This window comes from Diospyros lotus, chromosome 15, assembly GCF_014633365.1.
Source record: "Diospyros lotus cultivar Yz01 chromosome 15, ASM1463336v1, whole genome shotgun sequence".
Taxonomy (NCBI): Eukaryota; Viridiplantae; Streptophyta; class Magnoliopsida; order Ericales; family Ebenaceae; genus Diospyros; species Diospyros lotus.
The window spans coordinates 6,414,763-6,425,728 of record NC_068352.1 but is presented as its reverse complement, the minus strand read 5'-3'; the positions used below and the strand labels follow the sequence as shown (position 1 = coordinate 6,425,728).

At 31.0% G+C, this 10,966-nt stretch overlaps 1 protein-coding gene across 2 annotated transcripts; it reads left to right on the top strand.

The window, feature by feature from the left end:
- Positions 1–4,880: 4,880 nt before the first annotated feature.
- LOC127791445 (nucleotide-sugar uncharacterized transporter 2) lies at positions 4,881–9,012 on the top strand. Of its 2 annotated transcripts, none has more exons than XM_052321326.1 (7): positions 4,881–5,321; positions 5,906–6,057; positions 6,442–6,650; positions 6,740–6,833; positions 7,180–7,346; positions 7,671–7,841; positions 8,542–9,012. In XM_052321326.1, the coding sequence occupies exons 1-7, from the start codon at positions 5,210–5,212 to the stop codon at positions 8,855–8,857; spliced, it is 1,221 nt and encodes a 406-aa protein (XP_052177286.1). In that variant the 5' UTR covers positions 4,881–5,209; the 3' UTR covers positions 8,858–9,012. The 2 variants fall into 2 exon arrangements, with proteins under 2 accessions (XP_052177286.1, XP_052177287.1); XM_052321327.1 differs by having other exon boundaries at positions 4,885–5,312.
- The last annotated feature ends 1,954 nt before the right edge of the window (positions 9,013–10,966 follow it).

The following is a 10,966-nucleotide window of genomic DNA, read 5'->3' as shown; positions in this document are numbered from 1 at the left end:
TAAAACCCATCAAATGAATATTTCAGATATTGAAAACTCGTTTCGATCCACTAACTAGGTTAGAGACAGAATTTTCTTTGTTTCTAACTCAAATTTTTTAATTTTTTTTAAATTTGTTTAAATGAAGTATGGAATTTATGTATATTTTTAAATTGAATAATTATTTTTATTATTTTTTATATTAAAAATTATATTTACAAAAAAGACCTCTCTATTTTTTATTTATACATTTTTTCACTTTTCACTTTTTAAAATATTTTTTTTTTATTTCGTATCATATTTTTTTTATTTTCTATTTTTTTATTTATAGGCCCAAATGGATTGGGAACGAAAATAAGAATGAAAATGAGAATAAGGTAAAAACACATTTGATTGTAACACTAAAATGGAATTTCCAATTGCCTATTCCCTGTGTGGGAATGAGTATTCCCTCATTTCTCGGTGGAATTTTTTATTTTATTTTATTATAAAATATTTTAATTACTATTTTACCCTTAATTTTTAAAAAAAGTTACGGATGGCCACATCTTTAACTACCCGTCCATCACCATTATTGCCACTGTTTAGTTAATAAATATAATTTAATTAATTATATAAAATTAAATGAAATTTACTTAAAAAGATAAAATTATATGTACTTTTTGCCCAAAAACTTAAGTGAATGTATAGTACAGTTATATGCTAAAATTAAGTTCAGTTTTGGGATTAGATATGATTAAGAAATAATATTTTATTAATACCCAGCAAATCCGAAATAAGATTTTATTGTTTTTTAGTAAAAGGGTATTTTTGTCGTATAATTATTTTTTATTTAATTTCATTAAAAATTTTACGTATTAAATATGATAATAGGATTAACTGATCACTACCGTAAATCATATTTTTTATTTATTTATTTTATATATTATCATTTGAACACAATAATAAGTTTATTAATTAAAAATATAATTATCAAGTTACTTGAATTCTACAAGAAAGAGAATAATCAAAAGGCGCAAAGAAGTCTTAATGCAAAAACTCTATGCTTAAATTAGACATTAAACAATCGAAGGTGTTACTAAATCTATATCAAAGACATATTTTTTTGAAATAAAAGTCTATATATTTATAGAAAAGTATAGAGCTTTTTAAATTTCTTAATATTAGTATTTTTTAAATAATATTTTAAAATCTATTGAGATTAAAATTTTTACGGATAATATTTATCCTAACATTTTTAAATTCACTAGAATAAAAATTTTAATAGATTATATTTATTCTGATATTCCATTATCTACTAAAATTAGAATTTTTATGAATAATATATATATTTTTTTTAAAAAAAATTAAATATGAAAATTATTCAATTTCCACTTTATTTGGAATCTTATTCAAAAAAATACAATTTTACTTTATATAGTTATTTTAAACTTTTTAAAATTTTGAATGAATTTGTGGCTATCACACGTCACCATCCAATCAAATGTAAACTTAAGTTGCATTGGCATTAATTAAATTTAATTTATTGAACGAAGTGGAAAGCAATAGCCACTGTCACATGGCCATCAGTGACAGTGCAATTATGGTGACGGCTGCGTATTCGTCCTCACATTGGATGCATTCTCGGTCTAAGATTGACCAGGTAAGATATTTTGTGCCCGCTTCTTAACCAACTGAGCTGCTCATGCGAGCAGCGAATGCCTTCTCTTTTGCGGCACTCGCAGCTCTATGCCACAATTTTAGGAAGGGAAGTAAATTTCACAATAGCGAAGTGAATTTGAATTTAAAAATTTAAGAAGTGAATTTGAATTTAAAATTTTAAATCGTCCACCACGCTTTACTAATCTCACTGAGACAACTCGAGAGGATTATTTGTCCTCACATTGACAATGGACATGGGTGTAAAAAAGCTAGTTTAATTCTTGAATTAATTAAAATTTATTAATTAATTAAATTGAATTAAGGAATAAAATTAAATTGAATCAATTGGTTAATTTAAAAAAATTAAATTAATTAATAATTAAAAAAATAAAATTCAAATCGTATAAATGGAATCAAACTTATTAAATTGAAAAAATGCAAAAAAAAAAAAAGAAAAAAACAAAAAAAAATAATCTATAAAAAATATACAAAATTAAAGAAAATAACGTTATTTTATAAATATTAAAATAATATCATTTTAAAGTTCAGTCAATTCGATTAGTTTGATTCTTCTATTAAAAAATCGAATCGAAAATCGAAAACCGAAAACTGAACTTTGGAGAAAAACTAACCAAATCGAACCGATGTAAGAAAAAAATCGAACCGAACCCATAAGCTTGGTCAGTTCTTATCGATTATTTCAAATAAATTAAACTTTTGCTTTTTCTTGATAATGGATATACTCTAATGAGTTTTAATTACTCGTTTAAAAATTAAAATAAGTATAATAATTGAGATATAAGTATAAAATTTATTAAAATAAGCAAATGAACAAGGACAGATTGCCATCTTTAGAACCGAGTAATTGAGATAAAAGAAGAAGAATAATAGAGAGATCACTAATCTCAATTTGAGATCAATAAATAATATACATATTTGTGTGTTGTGTGAGTATATATATATATATAGAGAGAGAGAGAGAGTCATTTGGAATTAGATTAATCTCTTAATTGGATTGGTATGGTTAATTATAGCAAGCATTGGCTAAAATCTCAAGAACATGGGAAGATTCAAGATTCCATTAATATGGGAGGAGCACACTTTGGAAATTCTAAACCCATATAGAAACGAGCCTTTTATTGTTACTCCCTTTGATTTGTATTCCCTCCAACTAATAGGGTTGCTATCTATTACTTTAAATAAAATTGTATTACTCATCTTGAGTTTCCAATATCTAAGAAATTTGTAAAATAGATGATAGTCAGGGTGTGGGGTGTCTCTTGTACTGATCCTCCGATGATTAAATCAGTATTAGTCAAAAAACAAAATAACATTTATGTAGTTTGTGACGCACATCGATAGAAAAGATTACCCTCTATTTATAGAGATTAAGATTATTAGGATGAGGAATATCTGAACTTTTTAGAAGTATTTGTTATGGATCTCTAGGCAAAGATTTTAAAGATTATTTGATATGTCCTTGTCATTTTATATCACAAATTCAAGAGAAATCCTTATGAGAACTATTTTGTTCGGACAATTCTTAAGAGTCAGACAAATTGCTAGATAGGCTTATAAAATGAGGGCTAAAAAATTAAAATGTTCTCACCCATATTACATTATACTTTTTTCAATGTAATGTGGGTGGAAATATTTTAGTAATTTAGTCCTCATTCTGTAAGTTTGTCTCTCAACCTGTCTAACCTTATAAAAAAACTCGTTTTATTTAGAAAATCTCCCGAACTTCATTCTTTAAACTTCATTCTCTCAAACTTACTTGGGCATGGGGTTACTTTTTTAGCCACAACAATTATTAATTAAAATTTAAGATTATTGAATGTTGATTTTCTATTTAATTATAATTAAATTAGATTGCAACTGTGATTTGCCCAGCAATATAGATATATAGATTGGTCCTGTATAGTTGGAAAGCGGGAGGCCAGGTGGAGGTTCGACCGCATTAAATGACGAAAAGAACCTCAGTGTTGGCTACATTATTTATTGATTAACTAATATATACGAGCTAGGTGGGGGTTTGAAAGTCTTTTCCTCCTCCTTGACTGTCACCCCACATGCAGAGTGCTCCTTATTCACGTACAAACAAACAATGCTAAATCAATTAAGGAATATTTAGAAAACTAGATAATGAAGCATCCCTACTAATTGTATTTGTTGAATTTTACTTTTAAGGTAAAAAGAGAAAATTTATGTGCCAAAATAAGGGTTAATTACACCAATAATCACTCAATTTTGTATTCTATTACTATTTAGTCACTAAATTTTGAAATATTACCAGTTAATCACTAATATTTTAAAACTGTTATTACTTAGTCACTAAACTTTAAAATGTTACCTACTAATCATTAATATTTCAAAATTATTTCTTATCTGTTGCTCGTTAGTCACTGAACTTTAAGTTCACGAGTGACGGATGAAAAACAGTTTTAAAATATTAGTGACTAATAGACAATATTTTAAAGTTTAGTGACTAAGCAGTAACAGTTTTAAAATATTAGTGACTAACAAGTAACATTTTAAAGTTCAGTGACCAAATAATAATAGAATGCAAAATTGAATGATTATTGATATAATTAACCCACCAAAACAACCCCTAACAAAAATAATATTAAAAAAAATAAAAAGAACTTCGATAAAGTCTCTTGTATCAAGAAGAGTCTCATGAAAACCTTGTGAGTCTATCCTCCAAATCATCTGAGAGAAACTTTTGAGAAACTCTCAAAAACCTTCCTCAATCGAGAGTTTTTCAAGTAATCAATCGTGGCATCTCACGAAGAATTGTGCAAATTTTTATTTTCAATGTTTATTTCAAAAATCTCTCAAGAGATAAGTTCTATCGATAAGGGTCTTTATCAATAGAACTTATAAATAAATGAGGACCCCTATGCTCTAGATGGTCTTTATCAGATAAAACTTTTTATTTATCTTATATCAACAAATTTTTTTACATCTTTTAGGAAACTATTTTTACAAATAAAGAAGGACCCTTATGCCCTAAATAAGTCATTTTTACTGATATCAAGCGATCTCTAAATTCTTCAATAATTAAAAATTTACAAATTTAAAGACAAATTGATGTAAATATTATTATTACATTGAAGCAAAACATAAAGAAATAACATAATTTCTTTCACAAGAAGGGACACACAGATGGTCCCCATGAGGCTTCCCTCACCATAAAGGCTTCTTTCTTAAGAGGCAAATCAAGTGAGGATGAAGCAAATGGTAATATCGTACATATTAAGGAAGCTTGGCTATATATACATAATAACCACCTCATCGTTTGGATCAAACTCCAACAAACCCCTCCTCTCGAGGATATATATGTGTGTGTGTATATGTATATATAGATATATATGAAATCAGATCTCAATTTTCAATTCCAAATTCAAATCAATTATTCAATTTCAACTCCTTCTTTGGCGACACTGCTCTGTTCTTTCTTTCTTTCTTCCCCACCAAACTGAGACTGTTCCATCCCTAGGAATTCCCCTCTGTTATCTCATCCCATTGTTGTTTTGGTTGGATTGGGAGAGATGGGTTGTTTGAGATCGATTCGGTTCTTGATCAGATGATCTCAATTTGTTGGGGGGAGATGGGATTGCTGGGTTTGGTCTTGGGGAAAGATGCCAGAAGATCTATCAAGCGGAAAGACAGTGATGCGGGCGAAACAGGTTTCTTTGGTGCAGTTATTAATGCTTTTTGCTTCGTTTTCAATTGTTTTCTTCTATTGCCTATTCACATTCCGATTCTGGGTTCTGTTTCTATCTACAATTCATCTTTATTGCTCTTTAATTACTCCACACAATTCGCATTCATTCCAATGAATTGGGTTTGTTTGGTGCCTCTTGAATCTGCATTTGAATTTGCCTGATCTCCTATTAAATTCCAGCCATTTAAAGTCTATATATTATTATTGTCAATTTCAACTCCCCACTTTTATTAGCGTTGAGAGGGAGAGTCTTATTTAATTGAAGTTTTTTCTGACCTCTTACAAGAGAATAATTGTTTTTAGGAATAGAATATATGACTTTTAGGTCACCAATATAATTTTAAAAAAAATAAATAATCAGAACTCTATAAAACAGAGAGTTCTATGCATTAGGAAAAGAGAAATTTTAAAATAAATAATTAGAGCTCTATGAAACGAAGTGTCTTGTGCATTGAAACAAGGGTTCCTCTTTTAATGAATTGACATCACAATGAGCCACTTTTGCCTATGGCTTAACCTGTCCTGTTTTGTTGTTTAATTTTTTGTGGGTATCAGGGAGAGCATTGGAAGAACTCAGAGGGGCTCTGTATAGTGAGCTCAGAACCTCAGAAGGAGCTAAGCGCCAACAACAACGTATGTGCGGACCAATTGTGGCCATGACCTTCAATTTCATGGTGGCTGTCGGGATAATCCTAGGAAACAAATTAGTCAGTACATCCACTCCTTGTCTCTTCAGATAGATCTACATCTTTTATAACACTGATTTTTTGTCTGAAATTTTGAGCCAAAATGGGGGCCCGAGTTGGTACATAGATGTGTTTGTTGTGTCACCCAACAACCCAAATCCTCTCTTAGCAAGGAAGTTGCTAACAAGGCATATGGCTTGTTGGCGACGTGGCCATGTCTTTGTCTTCTAGTAGAACGTATAAGTACATCCAATCTACTAAAGTACATTCATATTTACCTACTCGACCCTCATTTTGGCCTACCATATCGGACAAAAAATCATTATTCTCCTTTTGGTGGGTGAATTTTTTTGCACTAGATTTCAATTACACAAATGAATCTTATGGTTTCTACTTGCTATTCAGGTAATGGGGAGAGTTGGATTCAATTTCCCAATCTCTCTCACTCTGATCCACTATGCCTCTGCTTGGATCCTACTTGCCATTTTGAAGGCCTTCTCATTGCTTCCAGTCGCTCCCCCTACCAAAACCACTCCTTTCTCTTCCCTTTTCTCTTTGGGTGTTGTTATGGCCTTTGCCTCTGGCCTTGCCAACACCAGTCTCAAGCATAACAGGTTCTAATCCTACTCTTAATTTTCACTTCTTTTTGTGCCTTTTAATCTGATTTTTAGTTTTCCTTACTATATACCTCTTTAATTTGCAGTGTTGGGTTCTATCAAATGGCTAAAATTTCTGTCACTCCAACCATCGTTCTTGCAGAGTTCATTCTCTTCCGGAAAACCATTTCTCTAAAAAAGGTATATTTATACAGTCTTCCCTGATTTCCCTTTATGAGATCGAGGTAGGGCCGAGAGAGAAAAAATCAAAACGCTCAAACCGACCCAAAATGTCACATCTCAAAAGAAGCGGTTAATTATGATTTGCCAATTATAAAAATTGATCAAAATATCATCAACTATTTTTTAAAATAATCAAAATGCCATTAACCTCTTTACTTCCCTCTCAATCAGGCAAATTAGCAAGTTGAGTGGATTGATTTAATTGACTACTCCCTAAATTCATTTTTTCAAACCATCTTATTAAGTCTTATGTGATCAAGACTGCTTTCATGGCCTTTAAGTTGTTAATTTCTTTTGTTGGCAGATTGTGGCTCTGGCTGTAGTCTCAGTAGGAGTGGCAGTGGCAACTGTGACAGATCTAGAATTCAATCTCTTTGGGGCTTGCATTGCAGTGGCTTGGATAATTCCAAGCGCCATAAACAAAATCCTTTGGTCCAATCTCCAGCAACAAGCCAATTGGACTGCTCTAGCGTAAGCATTATATTTCTTGAAAACCATTTACATTCCTTAAACAACATCATAAACAAACACATGATCATGTATCCACCAATGGGGATGTCGAACTGGTCTGCTGAGGTTCGTGGGTTTCTGTTCCTTAAACATATAGATGATGATATATATGTAATATCGATCGATGGGGGTGTCAAACTGGATTGTGGAGGCAATGAAAGGTCTCAGAAACCCTTCATTTCATTGCTTCTGGAGCCCTGTCCGGTCTCCCATTTTGATATAACTATCATTATTCTAAACAAATGAAGATAAATTACAATTAATATGTATACATTGTGTGTGCAGGCTGATGTGGAAGACAACTCCAGTGACTATCTTCTTCTTGTTAGCATTGTTGCCATGGTTGGACCCTCCGGGAGTCTCATCCTTCAGGTGGAATCTCCACAACTCTTCTGCTGTTTTGACATCAGCAGCCCTCGGCTTTCTCTTGCAGTGGTCTGGAGCTTTAGCACTTGGGTGAGATGATACTACCATTCTCAAGTCTTCCATATTTTACATATCTATATATTTTCATCTAAACAACAAAATATCAAGCCTCGGTCATTGTTCGAAAAGAAATAAAATGGAATAGAAAATAATAGAATGGAATGTAAAATATTTTTTTCTTGTTTGGGTGAGCTCCAAAAATGTCTCCCCTTGTCTAAGAGAGCAATGGCTATTGTACATTTTTAATGATATTATAGAATATGAGTAAGCTTATTAAGGTTAATATTTTCAAAACACAAAAGTAAGTTTCCTATTCATTTTCATTCTATAATTCTCTCCCAATATGCGGAGACAAAAAGTAAAAGTTTTGAATCTATTAATTCCTATTTCATATCGTTATTATTGTCTCTTCTAAATAAGAAGAGAATGCCCTTCTATTTATTTGCGTTCTATCTCCATCTCTCAAACGAGCCGTTAACTAAGTTTTCTATTCGTTCCCATTCTATCAATTCTCCCTCTATTCACAAGGGACAAAAAAATAGGGCCTTTGGATCCATTTATTTTCAGTTTATTTCATTATTGTTGTTACTTCCAAATAAGGAGTAATGCTCTGTCATCTATTTTCCATTCCATCTCCATATCTCAAATGAACACTTAATCCCACTAATATGAATTTTAACCATTTATTATGCTAACCAACATACAAGTCTTGTTGATTGCCCTCTTGCAGTGCCACTTCTGCCACTTCCCATGTGGTGCTGGGACAGTTCAAAACCTGTGTGATCCTTCTGGGAGGGCACGTCCTCTTTGATTCAGATCCAGGGTTTGTGAGCATTTGTGGTGCTGTCACAGCCCTTGTTGGAATGTCAGTTTACACATCCCTAAACTTGAGAAAGGAATCTCAAGAGTCCATTCCCAGCCACCTTCCAAGCCAGGCTTCATTCTCTTTGAAACCCAAAACCACTGAAGACAAGCCACAACAGCCAGAGGTCAATGCTGCCGCCGCCGCCGCCGCCGCCTCCGCCTCCGCCTCCAATGCTGTTTGAAATAAGGGTGGGTCCCCCAATTTTGCTAACGTTGTATCACCAACCAATTATATTGTGACACATACATACATGTGTTTTTGTTTAGATTACTTAGACATGAGATAGAGTTATTGTGATAAAATCAAGAATATATGTTGAGATTTGGTTTGCTCAAATTAGCTGTTAAAGCAGTAGCATTTAAACATTACTTTTACTAAATTTTTAGGGATTTGCCTAACTCGTGTTTAGAGAATTTACTCAAGATTAGAAGTGTTCATTTGATCTAGATGGTTCAAATAGGTCTTGGATTGAACTGGATTGGGATTCATAAGAATCCTAGACTGAAGACTAGACTGGATTGGATCAGTTTAGTTTGGTTCCATTTGATTTAGGGTGGTCTTAACTAGTTTTGAATATTTTTTGTTTTTTAAAATAAAATTTTAAAAAATGCAAGTATAGATACTTATATATATATATCATTCAAATAAAAATTTACAGAACAAAATCTAAACAAGAATCAATTAATTTACACTTTAATAATATATTATATATATGTTATAATACTATTTATTATTAATAAATAATATTATTTATTTTAAACTAATTTTGGATTTTGATTCAAATCGGATTGAGTTGGATCATACCCGATCCGTGTGAGATCAGGCTAATTTATTTTGAAAAATTCTTGAGAGCCAGATAGGTTGGCAGACAAACTTACAGAATGGGGGTTAAAGAATTAAAATACCCTCGTCTACATTACATTGTATTTTTTTTAATATAATGTGAATGATGGTATTTTAGTTTTTTAATCCTTATTTTATAAATTTGTTTGTTAATCTCTCTGGCCCGTAAAAAAATTTATTTTTTTATTTGAATCTAAATTTGAACGTCACTAGTCAATATATATATATATATATATATCTAAAAAAATAGCAATTATGAATTATAATCAATAAAAAAATTCCAATGTAAAAAATGTGAAAACCAAAGCCATAAATGGCACGTTTGCCTTTTCAAATTCCTGTATTTGATGGTGCGGTTGGTGGTCGTCGATTTTGCCATTATTGCAACCTTTTGGGTTTCCCATTGTTTTTATTTACCCTTATTGGAGCTCGGAATCCCACACCGTCTCCTTCATGCTTGCGTGCATGTATATACACACACATGCACCATTTTATGTTGGGCTAAGAGCAGTAAAAATTTGAACCTTGTTTTTATAATTTTATCTAAATATTTTAATTTTAGTAATTGTATCTTAATTTGATCGATTGATTACAATTTTAATTAAGATCCGAATTTAATTCTAGAGGTATATGCTTTTGTTAACGTAACACGCTACCTGACATTTTAAAACATTTGAGTGAATCTCATGTTAACATATGTGAAAAAAAAAATAAAAAATAAAACAATTAACTAAGGTTAAAATTGGTGGGTTTTTAAGTGGGTGGGTTTAGGAATTGGATCCCTTGTTGAAGCTCATGAATTGGAGCCCTAAGTGAATAGAGGAAGATGCGACACGAAGGGGGAAGACGTGAAGGAAGATGACGAGGAAGACGCAAAAAGGAATGAATCAAACGGCAAAGACAAAGGGAACGAAGAGGACTAATACAAATGTTAGTTTTAGAGGATAGGATGATTTAAACTTTTTTATCTTTTAAAAATTTGGACTTAAATAAATGAAATTGAAATAAGAATTGCAATAAAGAGAATGAAAAATTGCACTACATATTGTATGTAAATTGGTTCGGTCTCAATGCTTAGTCCACCATCTTGGTTCGCAACCAAGGATTTGACAAACACACGCCAAATGTATTTTAATATACCTTATAGTAAAATATATTAAACAAAAATATTTACTATAACAACCTAGTTATATAAATTTTATGTTTTATATATTGTACTTAGCTAAAATATAATATATTATTCGTACAAAAATATAATTCTGGAAACAAAAAATTTGAATAGCGTTTACTAGAAAAAAGTTTATATTGTATGGTTGAATCATTAAATGATATATCTTAATTTATTCTTTTTTTGTGATATACCTCGTAACTTTTCATAAAGAATATTCTTTATTTTTAAGAAATAGATAGAGATAATGAATTAATTTTATCTTCACCTCTATTAGAG

Coding starts and splice junctions, on each gene's coding strand:
- LOC127791445 (XM_052321326.1), top strand. CDS start 5,210: ATGATCTCAATTTGTTGGGGGGAGATGGGATTGCTGGGTTTGGTCTTG. Junction 6,834..7,179: donor AAACCATTTCTCTAAAAAAG/GTATATTTATAC, acceptor TTTTGTTGGCAG/ATTGTGGCTCTGGCTGTAGT. Junction 7,347..7,670: donor GCCAATTGGACTGCTCTAGC/GTAAGCATTATA, acceptor TTGTGTGTGCAG/GCTGATGTGGAAGACAACTC.